Source organism: Schistocerca nitens, chromosome 9 (genome assembly GCF_023898315.1).
Source record: "Schistocerca nitens isolate TAMUIC-IGC-003100 chromosome 9, iqSchNite1.1, whole genome shotgun sequence".
Taxonomy (NCBI): domain Eukaryota; kingdom Metazoa; phylum Arthropoda; class Insecta; order Orthoptera; family Acrididae; genus Schistocerca; species Schistocerca nitens.
The window spans coordinates 216,899,755-216,921,892 of NC_064622.1; the positions used below are offsets into that span (position 1 = coordinate 216,899,755).

The 22,138-nt window shown below is 38.5% G+C and overlaps 1 protein-coding gene across 1 annotated transcript in view; it reads right to left on the reverse strand.

The window, feature by feature from the left end:
* Positions 1-21,073, reverse strand: part of LOC126203411 (uncharacterized) — a 53,834-nt gene extending 32,761 nt beyond the window's left edge. The window contains exons 1-2 of the mRNA XM_049937716.1: positions 20,542-21,073; positions 4,427-4,695 (exon numbers count right to left, since the gene is read on the reverse strand). Of these exons, the coding sequence (XP_049793673.1) occupies positions 4,427-4,695; positions 20,542-20,953 (681 nt within the window). The 5' untranslated portion in view covers positions 20,954-21,073. The remainder of the gene's footprint in view (positions 1-4,426; positions 4,696-20,541) is intronic.
* Between the last annotated feature and the right edge of the window lie 1,065 nt (positions 21,074-22,138).

Consider the following 22,138-nt stretch of genomic DNA (forward strand, 5'->3'; position numbering starts at 1 on the left):
CATCTTGAACTATAAATGCATAATTTTCAGAAAAGTCTTGTATTACTATAATTTCATCTTGTTTCAAATTATCCTCACAAAACTGGAGGTAAGCCGATTGTGCTGTTGCTGTGAAGTTGTGTGTGGTCAGTTTGTCCATTTTTTGACAACACATTTCAACAAAATCTTCCACTGTAATTTGCTTTGTTTCAAGACTTGTGCGAACCATGTGTGTCCATTGTTTATAAGAAATAAGATCATCGTCATCCATAAGGAGTTCACCATACAGTTTGTTATTCATGTGTTTTGCCAGATTTGCCTGACCAGGACACTTTTCACACCTGTGTATCATCCACTGGTAGGAACTGATATCACACACTAGCATCTTCATTGCACCTTTGTAATCCAGACCAGAATCCTTTATAGCAGCAAACATCAGCTTAGCATTTTGATGGGTCTCACATACACAAACATTGTGTGTGCCCCTTGCACTTACAGGCACAACCCATTTTGGCCAAAGATTGAAAAAAAGATGATAAACCTACTTTGGTATAGGGATGCTTTTCCTTGAATTCTACATATAGTTCTGATATGTTGCATAGCAACAGTCTTTCTAGCATCTGTACATGCACATTTCCCATTTTCACCGTTACATAGTCTTTTTTCCAGGCATTATTCGGCTGTAGTCATTATTTTCATAAAACTCCGACACTAGCATCTTTATTTCTGAACTCAATTGCTTACCCTGAGCCTGCTGAAGTTGTGGAAGCACTCCTTGGGTTGTTTTTATTTTCCTAGCTTGCTTTACCATATGTGTAGAAACATTGAATTCTTTTGCAGTGTAGGCAATAGACCAGCTGGAAGGTGCAAGGGTAAGAAAAGCTACTTTTTTCTGGTGTGTGGATATGGCACATTTTTCTTTCAAATCATGCACAATTTTGTCCAAATCAGAGCATTTCTGGCAAGGTTTCTGTTACTTTGGAGCAGATAGTTCTTCCTCTTCCACCATTAGTGTGTCAGCTATTTTGTGTTTTAATTACATTTGAGCTTCTTGTAGTTTTCTTCTACGATAGCTGGGCCTGTATCTCTTCCCAACTTCGTGTGTCTTCATGGGAGACAAACCAAGAGCAGTCACTGAAGTATTTAATTGCTCATCCGCTGTAGTTGTAGGTGGCTGATACTCTTCGTCACTGTCATGCAAATTATCAGAATATTCTTCATTCTTTAGCAGTGTAACACACCTGGAACATAACTTTTGTCCTGGTTTCATGTTAAGTCCCATGCACTGATTCACTTTCAATCCTGATTTTATTTCAGTTTCTCTGAGGCTACACTTCACTGTCTTCTTATGAATCCGAAATGGATCAAAACAACTTCTATGTAGGAAAGAATACTTATGCAGAAACACTTTCATATGATGATAACAAACACTAAAGTTTCCTGGAACTGTATTTCTTGTGCACACAGGGTGTATCCCAGATCTCCACAGCAACAAATCTTGGTCCGATTCATCCAGATCATACAGTACAAAGCGAATACCACATTTTGTTCCATATGTTGTTTTATGACATTCAGACACTTGTGCTCTACCAATACTGTAACTTGTTTGAACAAAAGCACCACTAGTACACTCTTCTGCCTCCATACTGACTTTACACAACAGTACTGACCAGTCTGAACTGGAATCTTAAAAACATGTGTAACCTGTAATTGTTGCTTGCTTCCTTTGTTGTTCCTGCCTAATTATGACTCACTCTGTCCCTGAAAACTACCATTGTTTAACTTTCTGTTGCCTAATGCTTTCCAACAATTGCTGCAGCTTCATCTAAAACAAGCTGCCTGCATCATGATTATTACTTGCTAAATTGTGTTAAAAGAAACATAACCAAATACATCTCTGTCAACTTTTATTGTACACAAATTCCTTGCAATAACAAGTTGAAATTTTGTCACATATTATATTATGGTCTACTTATGCACTGTTTGAAATTTGGCTTGGATATCACGTGTCTCTTTTGTGCTACCACACTTAGAAAATCCATGTTTTTCAGGTAATTTTTCAAATTTTTGTATTTTCGTGTGCATGTAACTCAGTTTTTGTGACTGATATGGGCATGATGAGTTCTGTGTGTGTTTAGGCCACATTAAGCTTACCACCAAAAAGATTTATACCCTTTTCGAGTGAATTATATTTAGCATAGAGGGAACCTACAATATGTACCTTTTAACATATTACATTTTTTACATCATATTTTGGAATTTTTTTATTTTCCCTCAGAAATATGTTGTTGGTATTTTGATTCATAGAGTGTGTTCTCTAAATGGATGTTACTGGGTTGTAAAAATGTCACTGGACTGTGCGGAATAGTTCCAAAGTTATTAAGAACTGAAGGTGGGTCTGAAGGTAGATTACCAGATGTGGGTTGCAATTTCCGGGTCACGCCACCTTCTTTCACAAGCCAAAATTCTGGAAATAATTGGCAGGGAAACTTAAAATTTTGTAAATGAGTGTTCCACACTTGGTAGCATTGGTGTGCTAAAATCTGAGAGTATCAGCTGGAACATTTTCTCAAATTGGTTTTATTGACAAGGAATGACCCACCTTTTAATTAGTAAACACCAAATCACACTGATTCATCACATAAGCCATAACACATCAACAATGACACAACATTATCACAATCAATAAAGCCAACAACACAATATATATAGGAATGATGGAACGTAAGAATCCTTTTGTGTGTGTGTTTTTCCAGAGAAAGGCCTGTATTGTTACACTACAAGTAAATATGAGGTTAAGTCAATTATTATCCACAATTTAGTTATATTTTTGTTTATTTTGGTAGTACTGTCGTTTTTCATTGATGACACATGCTTTGTTTATTTATTGTTATATCTTTGCAATTTTCAAGCTGCTAGGTTAGTTTCGTTATCACTGCCATGCTGTTAATCATGGCTGCTCCGCTGTCTATTTGAACCAAAGGAGAGCATCGTTCAGTGGTCCGTTTTTTGTGGTTGGAAAGCGTATCACAGGCCAAAATTCATCAAAGACTTTCAGTAAGTACGGGAACAGTGTTTTGCCACAGTGGAGTGTCTACGAATGGATTGAAAAATTCTGAAATGGTCGCACAAGTGTTATGCACAATGAAGGAGCCAGATGACTGTTTACCCCGACAAATGAAGAAACCATTGAGTGTTGACATGAAATGATTCTCTTAGACAGACGATTAATTATTGATGAAGTGGCACATCGTCTGCAAATTATTCACGGTTCTGCCTATGAAATCATCCACAACAGACTTGGGTTCCATACAGTTTGTGCAAGATGGGTCCCAAAACAACTCGCACAGTTGCATAAACAAATGCACTTGGACATACGCAAAAAATTTTTGGATCACTATGGTAACAAAGGGGACAACTTCTTAGACATGATCATTACTGGTGACGAAACATGGATCCATCATTATGAGCCAGAGAGTAAATGGCAGAGTATGGAATGGAAACACCCAAATTCGCCATGCAAGAAAAAGTTCAAAACCCAACTGTCCGCAGGAAAACTGAGGCTTTCTGTTTTTTGTGACGCTCAAGGTCCAGTACTGGAACATTATGGGGAAAGGGGCACAACAATAAACAGTGTATGTTACAGTGAGATGCTTACTGCCAGGCTAAAGCCTTCAATTCGAAGCAAACACCGAGGATTGCTGTCAAAAGGTGTTGTATTGTTGCACGACTATGCCCGTCCGCATACTGCTGTCCACGCTGCTGAAATGCTTCAGAAACTCAAATTTGAAGTACTGGATCATCCTCCATATAGTCCCAATCTTGCCCCCTTCTGCCTATCACTTGTTTGGTCCACTCAAACAGGCATTAAGGGAGCCTCGGATGAAGCAGTGAAAGAAGCGGTGCATTCCTGACTTGCAGCTCAACAGAGAACCTTCTTTTATGAGGGCATCAGGAAGCTTGCACAACAATGGACCAAGTCCATTGAAACGCAAAGAGACTATGTCGAAAAATGATGTTCTTGTAAGTTTCCTATTTGGTTAGGATAAAATTTTATAACTACTTTGTGGATAATAATGGACTTCCCCTCGTATATTAGCTTGGCTGATTTAAGCTGAAGAACAGGGCCCCTCATCATAATTAGTGCTTTCAATTACAGCAATGAAGCCTAAGATATTCTTAAAGCAAAGAGCTGAATGTGGGGACCACAAACACAGACTATTAATTGCGAGGAGAAAGTTTTTAGTGTCTTTGCTTGTCAGGAACATTATTCATTTGAAAGATATGGACAGGAGTGGTTAGGTGAGGGAAGGGAGGGATGGAGATCATAAAGAGGAGAAAAACAGGGTAGGAGAGGAGGAAGCCTGCAATGGGGGTTGAGGAAAAAAAAGAGAGAGAGAGAGAGAGATTTCCAGCTACATTACCATCACAATAGATATACTGGTACCTGCTTTATAAAGCCAAGTAGATTACTTAGATTCAAGTGCTGAGGTATTTCCAAAGCACTGTCATAGTCCTGCAAAGGCCTACGCCCACGCCACATCACTGTTGCAAACCATTTGCAATTGCTTGGAATTTCTTCTGGCTCACAGGGAGTTGCATCAAATGTGACTGCATCATCCACATGCAGAACAGACTGCAGGCTTTGCTTGGAGCTCACTCGATGACCTCCCACAAAAATTCTGCTTGCCAATGCAAGGACATTTTCCTCTTCACCTGGAAAAAAAGAGAAGTCTCTCTTACTTTTTGAGTGTGTATTACATTTGATGACTTGGATTAATAAATAACATGATGCTGTAGCAACAGACAGATGACCTTCTTAACATGGCAGAGATATGAATCTCAAGAAATGATAAATAGATGACATCAATAACTACTTGAAAACTTCGGCAAAGCAAAAAACAAAAGGTAACAGGGCTGTTTTGTTTTTAACAATTTGAAACATATTAAAAACTTGAAACTATCATACCAAAGTAGAAAAATAGAGATTTTTGGAAATAACAAAAACATGCAGATATGGCTGTCAGCTCCGATCCATAACATCATTTCACCCTTAGGCAATATGGCAGCCATGAAGACAAACATTCCAGATGAGAACAAACAAAAATAATCCCATTATACAAAACATAATCAAAATAATTCGAATAACAACATGACACTAATGGGACAGCCATGGAAATTAGGAACTTTTGGGAAGGGGACGTATAAAATAAACAATATTCCTAATATAACAATATTATGAAAATGATAGTTGCTAGTCACCATACAGCAGAGATGCTGGGTCGCAGATAGGAACAACAAAAAGACTTTCACAAAATGAGCTTTTGGTCGACAAAGCCTTTGTAAAAAAAAAAAAAAAAAAGGTCGCAACTTTCACACACATGACCACAGTCTCTGGCAGCTGAAGCCACACTACCATTCCTAATACAAAATGTATATCCACACAAAAAGTTTTGCAAAATTCCAGTATGCCAACATTACACAAAATCCACAAAATTTGTGTCACTATCATCAAACAATCTAAATACATAAACAAAACTCTACTAAACCAACATGTAAATAAATCTACAAGAAAGTGATACCAGAAATTTGGGTCAACTTAAGTGCTCGATATTGCTCGTCTTCTCTGACCTGTGCCATAACTGTACTGTGTTGAGTGATATCATGGTGGACAACATATTTGAAATGTATTGTGTTTGCATAGAGCATGTTGGAGTACGCAGAAGTTCACTTTAGAGTGGGATGTTTATGCCTGTAAATTATTTGTGAGTGTTTTTAGTAATATTGGACTCCTTGAGGGCTGTTTGTGATAACACTGGAAGAGTTTGTGGCAGCTTGTTAGTGAGTTAATTTGATGCTGACACTTATGGGAAATATTTCAATTTCAGGACTGGAATGATTAGTGTGGTGTTTTGTTTATTGGTAGAGATTTATTTTTCGTTATTTCTGTGAGTGACAAAAAATTGCACAAGTAAGTCCCATCATGTTACGATGGGGGTGAAATCTAGAGTTCGATTACATTCCTCTAGTTCTTTGGTTTAACTGCCAGGCACTGTAAAAGGATATGAGATCGACTAGAGTTGCTGTACCTTGGACCAGAGACCAGTATATGTGACACTGTCAGTGGGACAATATGGCATTCTATTCACAGGGATTCCTGTTTTAAGTTATATCCCATAGTTCAACTCATGTTGCTGATTCCACACCCTGTTAATTTTCATGGTTATTTATTTTTGTTTTGTGAAATTTCTTCTAGGTTTCGTTTATTGGTATTGGAGTTTCAAATTGAACTATATAGCTCAACTCATTTTCTCGGTATCATGTTTTGTTATTTTTGTGGTTTTGCACTATGTGTGTAGTGTGATTTCTTTTAGAATTTCTTTATTAGTATTGGTCTTTGAACATCAGCTATATAGTTGAACTGATGTTTTCTATATGATTTATTGGTTTTTTCCTCTTATAGTGTTTTTCTATTTAATTATTGGTTTATCATGTTTCTGTTGTTGCATTTTGTTATTTTGGTAGTAAAATGATTCTGCAGTTGTTATATTAGATGGCAGCTTCCTCCTGCCCAAACCCCAACTTTCCTGTGGTTGTTCCATTACTTTCATTATTTATTATTAAGAATTTGCATACTTTATTATTATATTTGTGCAGCATGGAAATGTTTAAAAGTATTGCTCATCATTTAAAAAAAGTGTGCATTGTGTATTGTGGTGCAGACAATGCCATTAGTCAAAGTTGACTAGTGGTGTTGTACACACAGATTGATCCAGAAACTTCGCTTGACCTATATAGCTAAAATGAAGTCCATGATACCACAAAACCTCAACTCACTCCAAATGCTGTTATTGAAAACTTTGGTTGACCTACATAGTGCATACGAATTCCACAATACCACAAAACCACAACTCATCCAACAACTTGAACTGACAACATCACTTAACTAGAACAAACACCACAATATGATAAAGCCACAACTCATTGCAGTATTATCGAAGATCTCACTTAAGCAAACCAGCCAGAACAAATTCTATGACACCAAACCTCACTAATGTAACTATTATCGAAAACTTAACCTGGACAAAATAGACAGAACAAACACCATGATCCACCAATCTTAATTGAATCATTATTAACTGCAACTAATAAAACAACCCACAAATTCATAAAAAAAATAATTTAATACCAATTTCAGTACACAATTAAAATGCAATCAATCATGCACATAAATTAAACACACATACCATACTTCTTACAATAAAAGAAACATAAAAACACTGAAGGAACTTATTGTTGTGATCACCCTCTGGGCATGCAACAACCTATTAGTCAATTTTCTCTTCATATCCATCAGATATGCAAGGCAAAAATTAAATTTCCAAGCATTACCAACACACTAAACTAACAATTCCAGAGATCATAAGAAATCCATAGACAATAATTACTGACACTACAATAAATCACTAACAAAGTTCCAAAAACATAATTCCAATCTAAAGCAGACAATGTACAATGCCTGATAAACATCACTAAATGAGTCCACTTAATTACTAACTCCACACAAAAGATACTTCAAATCATTGACATTCAAGACTAGGAGGGAGGAAGGAAGGAAGGAAGATTGGGTGTAACATCCTATCAACACCGAGGACATTAGGGTTGGAGCACAAGCTCCCAGCATTTGCCTGAAGTGATTTTAGGGAAATAATGGAAGACCTAAATCTGGATGGCTGGAAGTGGATTTGAACCATCGTCCTCCTGAATGCAGGTCCAGTGTGTTAATCACTGCATCACCTCCCTCGGTTTCAACGCTAGAGAGCACCACCACGTACAACAAATAATGTCTTCTTCAAACACAAACCATTTAAAATACGTTGCAGTGCCACATAAAACAACACAGTTACATTACAAGTCAAAGCTAAAAACCGTGTGTTTTGGTTGACCCAGATTTTCACATCTACAACTATACTCTGTAAACCACTGTGAAGTGGATGGCAGAGGGTACATCCCATTGTACCAATTATTAGGACTTTTCCATGTTCCATTCACATATGGAGCACGAGAAAAATGACTGACTGAATACCACTGTGCTCGTTGTAACTGATCTCATCTTGTCCTCGTGATCCTTACGAGAGTGATAAGTAGGGGGTTGTAGTATATTCCTAGTCTCATCATTTAAAGCTTGTTCTTGAAATTTTGTAGTTAGGCTTTCTCAGGACAGTTTACATCTGTCTCCAAGAGTCTACCAGTTCAGTTCTTTCAGCAGCTCTGTGATGCTGTCCCATGGGTCAAATAAACCTGTGACCATTCATGCTGCCTTTCTCTGTATACATTCACAGTCCCCTGTTAGTCCTATTTGGTAAGGGTTCCACACACTTGAACAAAATTCTATGATATGTAACATGAATGATTTGTAAGCAATCTCATTTGTAGACTCACTTCATTTCCCTAGTATTCTACCAATAAAACAAAGTTTGCCACCTGCTTTACCTGCAACTGAGCCTGTATGATTGTTCCACCACATGTCCCTACTATGTGTTACAACCACGTATTTGTATGGTCCGACGGATTCCAGCTGTGACTCACTGATATTATAGTCATAGGATACTCCTTCCCCCCCCCCCCCCCTTCATTTTGTGAAGTGCACAATTACATTTTTGAACATTTAAAGCAACTCTTTGCGCCACTTTGAAATCTTATCAAGCTCTGACTGAAAATTTGTACAGCTTCTTTCACACAGTACTTCATTATAGATGGCTGCATCATCTGCAAAAAGTCTGAGGTTACTATGAATATTGTCCTCAAGGTCATTAATACACAACATGAACATTAGAAGCCCCCACACACTTGCCAGCAGCACTCCCCAAGTTACTTCTACATCTGTTGACGACTCCCCATCCACGTTAAAGATGTTGTATCCTCCCTCCCAAGAAATTCTCAATCTGGTCTCAAATTTCGTTTGATACATCTTACAATCTTACCCTTCATAATAAGCACAGATGTGGTGCCGAGTCAAATTCTTTTTTGGAAATCAAGAAATACTTCACCTACCTGAGTGCCCTGATCCACAGCCACCAGTATGTTTGTTATCATTCTTGTAGAAACACCTGATCTGTGCTTTTTTCAAACTACTGGGCATGGTTTTTCGTGTAAGGGATCTACTATAGATTGTAGTTAGAAGAAGGGCTAAATAGGCCACAAATTCAGTAACGGATCTGGCAGGGATTCCATTGGGCTCTGGGGCTTTATTCAATTCCAAAGATTCCAGCTGTTGCTCAGCACCACTGAGACTAATACCTATTGTACTAGGTCTAATCTGTTGTACCCATCTCTCTAATCCAAGTATGCAGGCTAACCGATCGGACACGCCAGACTCAGCCCTATGGCCAAAGTTGTGACCCTGATGTGATTACCACCTGTGTAACGCACAGATTTGATTAAGCATAATATGAGATGACAGAAAACCATGCATCGAATCAACCTTGCTGTGTCTAAGATTGCTGTACGATTACCACTTTCTAGCCACACAACCCTGCACACTCAGGTTGAAGCAACTTTCTTGTATTCAGGAATAACTACTGACGTCATCAAGTTCGCACTGGCTGAGAGTCCTCTTGACGATCAGTATGCGGCTGAAGAGCAAAATGTCATAATTTCACTGCCAGAGTGTTCCTCACACATCTGTCTAGTGTTCCTCACACATCTGTCTCGAGGCAGAGCTAATTCATTGTGCATCTACTTTGCAAGAAGAATGCCTCTGCCAAGTCCTGACACAAGAAGACATCACGGATCACAAACTACCCCAGTAGTTACAGCACTTGCGAAGCAAGATCGAGGCTGGCACTGTGGCAGACAGCATGCTGAGACACATCTGGAGTATTTGGTTTCTGGAATTTCATGGTAGTGGATGTCACTGAGCCAATAATCAGGGCTGACTTATTGGCAAACTACAATAGATTGCCCAACACCACCAATACATGCCTGTTCAAACACAATGGTGGACTCGTGGCCACAGGATTACGGTGCCATGGCACCATCTAGCCTGCCAAGCTGATCAAAGCCACCAACAGTGAGTTAGCCACCTGCTTTAAGATTTCCCTGCACTGAAAAGACCACCAGACATGCCTAAAAATGTGAAGCGTAACACTGTGCACTATAACAACTACCAAGTGACCCCTGTTACTTTGTAGGCTGGGACGGTTAGCCCTGGATTGCTTAGCAATTGCAAATGCAGAATTCAACAGCATGATTCAAGAAGGCATCAAGCAACTGTCCAGCAGTCCTTTGTCTTCAGCACTGCATCTAGTGCCAAATACATGGTGTGCACGATGCCCTTGCATTGACTATAGAGCACTGAATGTCCGTACAGTGTCAGATTGTTATCCAGTGCCACTACTCTGCAACTGAGTCATGCTCACCAGTACAGCATTTGGACTGTGCCAAGGCAGACACACAGATATCTGGCCATGGAACACATCTCAAAGACAGCCATCATCACACCAATCAGCCTCTTCAAGAGCAATTTCATGATGTTCAGCCTCAAGAATGCCACATAGACTTGGCAGAGACTAACTGACTCCGAATTGTAAAGTCCACCTGCCTTGGTGAAATTTTGGTATTCTCCACCTCACCAGAGTAAAATCATCAGCATCGTACTGAAGTTTTCAAGCGGCTGGATGAGAATAACATAGTGCTGAACACAGCAAAGTGCATATTCAATCAGCCACGAGTTGATTTTCTTGGTCATCACATTATCCCATCAGGCTCCATACCACTACCTAAAAAAATGGAAACCGTTCCAAAGATCCCTCGGCCCTCCATCTGTGACAATTTCAAGGGATGCTAAATTTTTTTACGTTGGCATTTATTGTGGGCAGCAGAAACTCAAGAACCATTCATGGCTACACTTGCATCCCCGAAATTCACAGGGAACACACAATACCCTGGGCAGAGCGCATGACTCCTGCATTCCAACAAGCAAAACAAGCACTGGCAGACACTGCACTGTTGGCGCACCCTGAGCCAAGTGCACCATTAGCGTTGTAGTAGATGCGAGCCAGATGGCAGTGGGCACTGTGCTGCAGCAACACAACAATGATGCTTGGCAGCCTCTAGCCTTTGTCTTGTGGAAACTGTCAACATCAGCACAGAAGTGGAGCACTTATGATTGTGAATTGTTAGCGATATACAAGGTGGTCAAGCACTTTCGACTTCAGCTGGAAGCCCTGAGTTTACAATCTTCACCAAGCACAAGCCGCTCACGTATACATACCAGCAAAATCTCAACTTTTCACTGTGGCAGCATAACCTCCTAGGTTTATTGCACAGTTCAGCACAGACATCCAACACATATCTGGGATTGAGAATGTGGTAGCAGACACACTCTCCTGAGTGAGCAGCATCTCACTACTGATTACACAGAGCTCGCAGAAGCACATGTACTGACTAGGAACTACAAGGGCTGTAGCACAAAATAACTTCGCTGTTACAGTGTAGTGCTTCAAGAATTTTGGAGTAACTTCTAGAACCACTCCACTCAGTCTTCCACCATTTCGAAAAACTGATACTTTAGAGGTGAGTGGGAGAAACTAATACACCCCACTGCGCATCGCCTATTTGTATGGGCAGATAAAAAAAAAAACAGTTACGAGAAAAAGATAGATCCGGCGGCCGAACACGGCACATAAGTACATGCTGTACGGTCCACAGAGTCTCCATGTATGTGTCGAGAAGAACAAGGGAACTTTATGTAGTGTTCTGTGCTCTTTAGTGTCTGTGTTGATTGTGATTGAATATAGATTTCTATGTTCATTCATGTCTTGGACTCTGAGAAGTAAAGACGCATGTTCATCTTTTCATATGGTTTTTAAACCAACTCTTATGTCTCAATGCACTTAATTATTTCTAAAGCTCGAGATACGAGTGAGATGACGAAGATATTTATATGTCTAAGAAGAGAATTTTGTTCTGCATAGCAGTTCTAGTACACCGTTAATCAATGAGTACATTGACACTAAAGTTCATATTGTGATCAACAGATTACAGAAATAAGATGATGATATTTTCTGTCATACGGAAAACGTTAGAACGTGGCAACCCAAGTGACAGGACCCAAAAAAAACGAGAATTTTAAGGCAGAAACAAGAAGAAGATATTATGAGTTCCCATAGCAACCAGGCCTAACAAGAAGTGAGAACTGTTTCCAGTAATTGTTCTGAGTCCAATAAACCAATGGAAGAAAGAGGCAAGTGCAACATTATAAAAGACGTGAGAAAGTAATAACGAAAAAGAAACTCAACCTTTTTGACTAAGAAGATTGGATGTGGAGAGTAAGCAGTTTTTACACACATACATCGCACCGACACCAACACAGTAACCAGCCACCGACACCGAATGCACCAGCTGCTGCTCACTGGTGCTGACTCCACGTCTGCTCGCCAGAAACGACGCTGAAACCAACATTCGACGCCATCAGCGCCAGTGCTGTACACCAGTGCTGATTACACATTTACTCACCAACACAGCAAGAAATCTATGCCGGGTGAGCAAAAATCAATAATTGTTTGGTAAAGTTGAAGGAACTGTTGAATGATAAACTGGCAGAATAGTTATTATACTAAGAAGGAAATTTTTTTTAATGAACACTAGGTCTGGAGGTAAGACTATGGATCAGGAACATCAACGTGGAACAACTTCAGAGCCGGCCATGGCTGGGGAAGTCGAGAGGGGAGTGCCAGACTGGATGGAGTTAGTAAAGTTAATAAGTGCCACTTTAAGTGAAAAACTAGAAGCACAAAGTGCAGCTGCAAATGCACAAATTGCGACCTTTGGGTGAAAAATTAGATGCACAGAGACAAGAACTAAACGCTAAGTTAGATAATCAAAGAGCAGATTCAAATGCTCAGAATGAAGCTCTAAGGAGAGAAATAGGTTTAGTATGTTCTAGTTTAAATGCTCAGAGTGAAACCTTGAACAGTCAACCAGCAACTATAGTTTTATTAAGGACTGAATTTGATACTTTTAATAATAAGGTCGAGAACCTGAGGCTAGATTTAAAGAGTGAACTAACTAGTTCTTTAAATACTCGTGTAAACCAACTATTCACTGACTTTAGTCTAAGGCAGGATAACAAATTTCAGGACTTAACTAAAAATTAGAGTTTGATATTGAAGATAAATGTAATAATGTAGAGGCTGAACTTAGCGAAAAGTTAGGATGATTTCAAAGCGTATGCAACGTTACATTTGATGCTGTAAAGCAGAGGTTGCACATCTTAAAGGAGAGTTTGGAAAAACAGGATAAATTAATACCTATCACTCAATCATAAATGGCAGGCATGAGCATTCGAGTAGACGATGTGGAACGAAATGTTAAAGGAAAAATAGCCAACTTTGACATTGTAAATGTAAGTCGTTTGGTGGAACCACTTGAACTAATTAAAGATCAAGAAGTTACTGAGAGTATGATCTCCGGAAACATTTTGACGGTTGCTTGTTCCGAAATTAATGATGCTAGCAAGGTTATGGATGACTTGTGCGAAGAATTCAAACTTGTTCATGATAAAGTAGAAAAAAATGGCTCTGAGCACTATGGGACTTAACATCTATGGTCATCAGTCCCCTAGAACTTAGAACTACTTAAACCTAACTAACCTAAGGACATCACACAACACCCAGTCATCACGAGGCAGAGAAAATCCCTGACCCTGCCGGGAATCGAACCTGGGAACACGAGCGCGGGAAGTGAGAACGCTACCGCACGACCACATGATAAAGTAGAAAATAGAATAACTTTACTTCATGTTGTGTTTCCTAGTAAAGTGGTAACTGTTTTGTTGTTGGGAGGCTATCACACAAAATTTAACGAGAAATGTTGGTCCGTAAGTAATTGAGTGAGATTAATGTCAGCTCCATGGGATCCGGGCGGAGTCACATCTGTCTCCCAGGGACGTTAACGTTCTGTGTTAATGGGCAGAGTGACGACCGTCAGATCCTGAGTTGTTTTCGGTGTTGCTTCTGTACTATTTTTCCTGCACTGATTTCCCTTCAAATCTTAAATTACTCTGTAATCTAGTCTTGAATTCTTAACTATACTATAATTTTAGTACGTATGAAACTGGATATGACTACAAGACTGAGACCAATTTAAGAGAATCATGGATGAATAGTGATCTATAGACATGAAGTGAAATGAATAGAATGTTATATTAGTGGAAAGTATAATATGATGGTACTATTTAAACTGAGTGATGTCAAGACAACAGGGAAATCAGTGACACAGCTTTTCGTGAATTTTCATATATACAATGTTGCCTACAGCACAGGTGAACTTGACTCACCTTAAGGTCAAAAGATTTCAGAAGCATGAATAAATGCTACAGTCTCACAATCAACAGTGATGTGCTTTAGGTCCTTATGATTCCTAGCACCTCAAATGGATTACTGTATGGTAAAATTCATAAGTTAATATGCTATAACTCATTCAGATAGCCTCAAAATAGGTTTAGTGTCAGTACAACTTTAACATATACCAACGTCCAATCTAATTTTAGTACATAGTGAGTGGAATTAGCATATCTGAGGAGTGTGCTATTATCTAGCAGGATTTAATCTGAGCGAACATGGCTAAAAGTCTGCTACAGTGCTACCACCTGTTGGCAATGGCGTAAACTTCTAGTCTAGTGGCATGGGCTAACTGTTTTCTATCAAGTCCATATGTATATATAATGCAATTATGGCTTGCGAGTTGCGCAAAAGCACCTTAAAACATGCACAACTGAAGGTGTGCAAGGGAAACTGATGCCAAGTTCCACGGAGTATAGAAGAGCAGTAGCGAGGCAGATTTAAGTCCCATATCTTTCAGATTGTGGCATTTAAGTTATGTTTAACAGCGTTCAAAGAAAAATAACCAATAAATCCACAAGGTGTCACAAGTTATGGTGTACACGTGCTCTTGTGCTCTTACACAGCAGCCACCACTGAATGTCATTGAATCAATCGCATACTGAGTTACACCAGTGAGACACAATCTTACTGCCCGGTAAAGTTCTGCGATTCAGCTTCTTCCAATTGAGGTAAGAGCCACATTTCTAACACATAAAGATAAAAAACAACAGTTAGATTTAGGGCTTCCAGATTAAGCTGACAAAATTACTGAACATTGCCTGGTGGAAGGATTTGCTAAGGTAAGGGTGACCACAATAACACACAATAACACACTTAGAAAACATTAGAAATTATATTTATTATTCACTTGAGGCTTACACATTTCTGTCCATGTTTGCTTACAAATTAATTTGTTGTTGGGGAAGGTCTTCCTTGAGCAAAACACAAGTTTTTCTCTTTTTCAATTACCCAGATACGTTTTACTGAAGATTCATCATCATTAGTGAGCTTTCATTTTCTTTCTGTTTAGTGTATAACGTAATGTAAGAAAGTTATTTATCTCAAAATTTTATGACTGGGAATTTTGCGGTTAGGCCTAGCATTAATTTATTCTATGTGGAAGATTAGGTGTTTGTGGTTGTGCAGTGTATTCCACTTGCATTTTCTTTTTGTGTGTGTGTGTGTGTGTGTAAATAGCTGAATGTTTGTGGGTTTTGTTCAACAATTATTTAGTTGTGTGTGTTTATGGGTTTGAGGGCAGAGAACAGAGCTCCATTTTAGAGAGCTGTGTATTCATTGTTATCTGTTTTCCTTTTAGTTTTTGAGCGGGTCTGTTGCTGCACTTGAGAATTTTCAAGTTGGTGATGATGTCTGATGGACTGTTTTTCATGTCCATATGATGTTCAGAAAATGTAGAATGATAACTGTTAATTTTTAAAGATCTTCTGTCTTCTGTGTATCTAGTATTAAAGTTTCTGCTTGTCTGTCCTATATACAGCAGTCAGAAACAGCCTGTAAAAAAAATAAAAAAACACAAGACTGTTCAACCATTACCTCATGTTCAATCCTTGCTACCATCCAACGTCCAATTGGACACATCTGACAACACCGTATCTGGCAGACTGCTTAAATTTGTGTGTGCAACAACCTGATTGTTAAATGCTAATTAAACTGGAAATGGCACAACATATCAGTTTACTCCTTAAGAATTATTTCTGGGCACAATCTATCCTGCAACACCCTTACAAGCTTTTCAGGCTGTTTCTGAGCACCCTGTATAAAGTGATTTGCAGTCCTGGCATGTCAGTCGGTAAACTCCAGATATGTCGTGTTTATCTGTGTTAGTAATGGTTGCTCTTAGTTTTCTCAGTATTGAGTTATTTGTTCTGTATGTTAATTTTAGTCCTTGCGTTTTGAGTATGTTGGCTATCCTATGCGCTGCTTTGTTGCTGTGAGAGCACACCATTTCATTGTTGTTGTGGGTGTTTCTTGTTCATGTATTCTAGGCACTAGGTGCTAGAGCCCCCTTTATTTTTGTTTTTATCTTGTGATTCAGTTTCTCTATAAAATTTGTGTCAAATCCTTCCTCTACGGCTATTTTTTTTGATTATATGATTTTTTGTAACTTATTTTTCTAGTTGTTTTCTCCAACTTGGAAACTGACTAGCTTTTGCACAGTCAGGTGATTTGAGTATTTGTGCACACCTGTGTTGGTGGTAGTGAGTTCCCTGAATACGGAGAACTGCTGTTGGCTGTTGTGTCTGTGTTTTGTGTGGTCAAGCATATTTAACATATCATTTTCTGTTTCTATGGTGAATTTTATTTTTGGGTGAACTGCGTACTGTAGAGCTGTTGGATGAGACTGGATGTTTCATCTGGAAGGCATATGATGTCACCTAGTTGGTGATTCCACTAGACTACTCAGTATTGTTTGGGTCTTATTATTGTTTCAGCTATTTTGTTCTTGTTCTCGGTGATTGCGGAAGATGTTAGCTAAGAGTCCACTGACTGCTGATCCAGTGGGAAGCCCATGTTGTTGTGAGTAGAACCGAATGTAAAACAAAACATAGTTTTGCTCTGTGATTAGTTTCAGAATGCTTGTTATTTCTTTTATGTGGGATCTGTGAATGTCTTTCTGTTGTTTTAATTGCCATCTGATGATGATGATGGTGGTTTCTGTGATGGGGATTATATTCATGTACGCTGGTGTGATGTCACATGATTTTGTGTGTGTGTGTGTGTGTGTGTGTGTGTGTGTGTGTGTGGTGAATATGTTAATGTGTTAAGATTTTTTGTGTCAGCTCTCCAGGGTTGTGCATGCTTCTGTCGTTTGTGTTTATGTAATATTTCTTACATGTGGGTACACTTCTGAAATTTACAATGAGGCATACTGGAATATCCTGCCTGTGGAGTTATAGCAGGCTGTTCAGTGTAGGTGCCTTGGAGTTCTTTGTTTTATCTATTCCACTTTCTGTTTTGTCAATATGTGTGAGATGTTTTTTTTGAAATGTATCTTTGGTGTTGGGTCACTGGTTAGCTTTATATTTTTCTGCTTTCTTTGTATTGGGTCACCGTTTACCTTTACTATGTCTTCTTGAAATTTTAATGTGTTATTTTTGTATTCCTATTGTTTTACTACTATCAGGATGTTGCCCTTTTCCAGTTTCGTGATGAGAGCCCCACTGTTTGTAAGTTTGTTCATTATATTCTGGACGTTTCTTCATTGCTTTTTGTTCCTGTCAATATGTTATTACACATCTAATTTCTTGTGCAGCTAACTCAATTGTCAGACCAGCATTGACCTTGTTTCTTTCTTGTTGTTTTATTAAATATTCACTTTCCATAATAAGATTCTCCACTGTCTTGCATGTGTTCACATTGTATTTAGGTCCTTTTTCTAGCAAATTTATTTCTTAGTTGGTAAGTTAAATTTATTTCTTAGTTGGTACGTTACATGTCAGAAAGACTGACCAGGTGTCGGCAGAATGTGTGGTCTGTTTGCCATCTGTGTTTATGTTTAATGATTTTGTTTCAAAACTGTGATTAGTTTTATGTTGTTGCTTTATCTTTATTACTGATTCTGTATTTTGTTACACTGTATTCCTGATATCATTAAGTATGTCACAGATACTGATGCTACTTTCTATTTACATATAAATTCTGAACAGTTCAACATTGAGTTCCTGCTTCTTTGAATGTTCACATCTAATTTCTTATTTTAGGCAGCCAATTTTGGCTTTGTGGTTGGTAGGAGACATACTGTTTACATTGACATGTATATATTTAGCTATTACATTATGTGAAAGATAGATTCTGTTGAATTTTATGTTTAGAATAGTATGCTGTAATTTTGCTGTGGCATTTTGGAATTTGTTGTAGAGCTTGCTCAGAAACGCCTGACAGGGCTTTGAAATAATCATCTTGAGGTTGGAGGTCTTCTGTCCATGTTTGCTTGCAAATTAATTATTTTTTTATTGGAAGCACTCCACTCTGAGCATAACAGACTTTTCTTTTTTCATCTATTACCCAGATGGTTTTCAATGAAGTTCTACATCTACATCTACATCCATACTCCGCAAGCCACCTGACGGTGTGGGTGGAGGGTACCTTGAGTACCTCTATCATTTCTCCCTTCTATTCCAGTCTCGTATTGTTCATGGAAAGAAGGATTGTCGGTATGCCTCTGTGTGGGCTCTAATCTCTCTGATTTTATCCTCATGGTCTCTTCGCGAGATATACATAGGAGGGAGCAATATACTGCTTGACTTCTCAGTGAAGGTATGTTCTCGAAACTTCAACAAAAGCCCGTACCGAGCTACTGAGCGTCTCTCCTGCAGAGTCTTCCACTGCAGTTTATCTATCATCTCCGTAACGCTTTCGCGATTACTAAATGATCCTGTAACGAAGCGCTCTTCTATCAACCCCATCTGGTACGGATCCCACACTGCTGAGCAGTATTCAAGCAGTGGGCGAACAAGCGTACTGTAACCTACTTCCTTTGTTTTCGGATTGCATTTCCTTAGGATTCTTCCAATGAATCTCCGTCTGGCAGCTGCTTTACCGACGATCAACTTTATATGATCATTCCATTTTAAATCACTCCTAATGCTTACTCCCAGATAATTTATGGAATTAACTGCCTCCAGTTGCTGACCTGCTATGTTGTTTTTGTTGTTGTTGTTGTCTTCAGTCCTCAGACTGGTTTGATGCAGCTCTCCATGCTACTCTATCCTTCTCTATCCTTCCACGTCCTTCGCTGTCTCTGACAGAATTACAATGTAATCAGCGAACCTCAAAGTTTTTATTTCTTCTCCATGGATTTTAATACCTACTCCGAATTTTTCTTTTGTTTCCTTCACTGCTTGCTCAATACACAGATTAAATAACATCAGGGAGAGGCTACAACCCTGTCTCACTCCTTTCCCAACCACTGCTTCCCTTTCATGTCCCTCGACTCCTTTAACCGCCATCTGGTTTCTGTACAAATTGTAAATAGCCTTTCGCTGTAGTCATTTAATTTTTTTATATTATTTGTTTTGGGACGGTGCGGTGTGTTTTTATTGTTGTATATTTAGCTTGCCCCGTCGTAAATCCTAACCTTTTAATGGCTGTCCCGTTAGTTTCACTTTATTTTTGGAGAGACGTTATTGTGTCTTTTTATTTTTGGCCGCTTTTGTTGGCGTGTGAATGCAATGATGTCATTGTCGCCACTCTGTACACGCTGGAAGTAACCGGATCCGCCATACTGATGACGTCATGGGTCAAGCAGACTGTGGAATCGGACGCTTCTCCAATGTTATTATCATCTCTTTCTTCTTTTTCTTTTGCCTTTAAGTTTTTGGTAATAGTCGCTGCATGTAGCAAATTTTAAATTACAACGACTGCGTAATTCTGCTTCTACCCCATCGACACCCAATTTGTTTTTAGCATTAGACCACAAATAATTCCTGACGGAAGTCGGTATCGAACGCGGGCCTGAAATACGGAAAAGTTTGGGAAGAAACTGAACACCTGGCAACCCAGGTTAGCTTCGCCGAAAAAGAAAGGCCCATATACTTTCCTCCCGCATATGGCACAAAGAACATTCAGTTCAAGGGTGTCTCGCAACAGTACCATCTCGTGAGTTTTTGCTGACGCCCGGATGCCACCAAACTGCGTTTATATTTCCCCTTAGGTGACATGTCGATTACGAAAATCGTAGTCTGTGCGCTTCGGAACTTGTAACACGTATACAAACAAAATTGAGTAGTTCGTTCATTTGATACAGCTATTATTTATTATATTAAGTTTAATATCATAAATGCTACTAAGCCTTAAAACATCGATATTCATTTTGAAACATCCAGTGCAACACTTATCCACCACTAAAGCAATATTTCAATATCATTTTAATACTGCTTAGTGGACGACAGATTAAGCTTTACAAATACCGATATAATCCAACAGTCCATAACCAACACTACTGTGGTACAGCATTACAACATATTAAATTAGATGCATATACGATAGCTCACCTTCGTTATGAATGAAAGAACACAGTACTTTCGTTGGAAAAACGGTTCATGTAACAAATGATAAATATCTTTCAATATTACAGCAATGTCGCCAGTGTTTTCATTCATAATGTATACAATATCAACCAAGAACCACGGGAGCTGTCAGTCAAGGTACTCACCTTTATAATTGATGAACGAAAGTACACAATGTCTCGCAGTCACTTCAACAACAGTACCCAATGTACTGTTCAATCCAAATATCACATTCACTGTGGTTGTACCAGAAGGACTACCCAGGTCGTAAGTATGCAGGCGCCAAGCACAGGTTATAAACCAGTTACAACGATCTTCACCATTATTACTGAACGAATGACATGTGAACTTCAGCACAGACCCTTGCGCAACGAATTCGTACAGTGTTTGCCTATCAGATTCACTTTTTCCATCTACAAGCAATTTCTCGCCGTAAAGAAGCGCGCGTTCTTGTTGCCCATCAAACCGAAACGTTACTATCGCTTTTCCCGGGTAGTGAACCTCTTTTACGACACCAACAACATTACTTAGAGTCACCGCAGACCTCCGTTTTGACATTTTTTACGCTTAATATCCAACATCATTCACAGATAAAACATGTTTGTATTATACAATGTATACAAATGAAATGATTCGTACATCGCAAGGCAAAGTTACAACTACACAGTACACACCATGATAGGAATCTTTGGCTTGGAAAGTTAAGTTTGCAAAGCATACAATATTTTTACGTTAAGAAGTAATAAAAAATTGTATCTAGAACTCCGGATGACTACATTGCTACCTTTGCACATTTATCTAATCTTCACGTCCGATAATGAATCATTATTTGACTTTGCTGCAGCTAGCTATCTAATTTGTAGTACCGTATCCCGCGACACATTTCTACATCTGCATCTATATTCTGTATTCTGTAAACCACCATGAGGTGTATGACAGATGGTACGTCCCATTGTTTTTTTTCTCTTCCATTCACGTATCGAGCTCGTAAAGAATGATTGTTTGAATGCCTCCGTGCGCGCAGTAATTATTCTAATTCAATTCAATCCCTTTATTCATCCGTTAACACTATACATTGTATAGATGTAGTCAATTACAATATAGATTCTAATATTTAATTTGTTTCAAAAACTTGGATAATAAATACAAATATTTTATATCAGTATATATAAATAATATTACTTTTACATATTCAGATATTCTTCAATATTATAAAAACTATGTGTTAGTGAAAATTGTTTAAGATCTACCTTAAATTTATGAAATTCTTTAATTTTCTTTATTGTAGAAGCCAATACACGAAAAAGTATTTTGGGCTGGTAGTTTACACGATTTTGGTAGAGTGCTCCTTTGTGGGTGTTCTGTGAAAATCATCTCTGTTCCTTGTTTCATGGTTATGAACCTGATTATTTAATGTTGAAAATTCCTGGTGAGTTTTCAGAAAGGATACACAGTCATAGATGTATAAGCTAGGAAGAGTCATTATTTTAAATTCTATAAATATTTCCCTGCATGACACTCTGCAGGGAACCCCTTTCATTATTCTAATATTACTTTTTTGAAGTTTGAAAGCTTGTTTTCCAAAATCTGTATTTCCCCAAAAGATCACATCACATCTAAGCATACTTTTCATATAAGCAGAATAGGCAAACAGAAATGGTTCAGTGTTGAAACGTTCCTGAAACATTATTAGCACATAGCAGCGTTTACTTTATTTTTTACTCAAAACTTCTAGATGCGGTT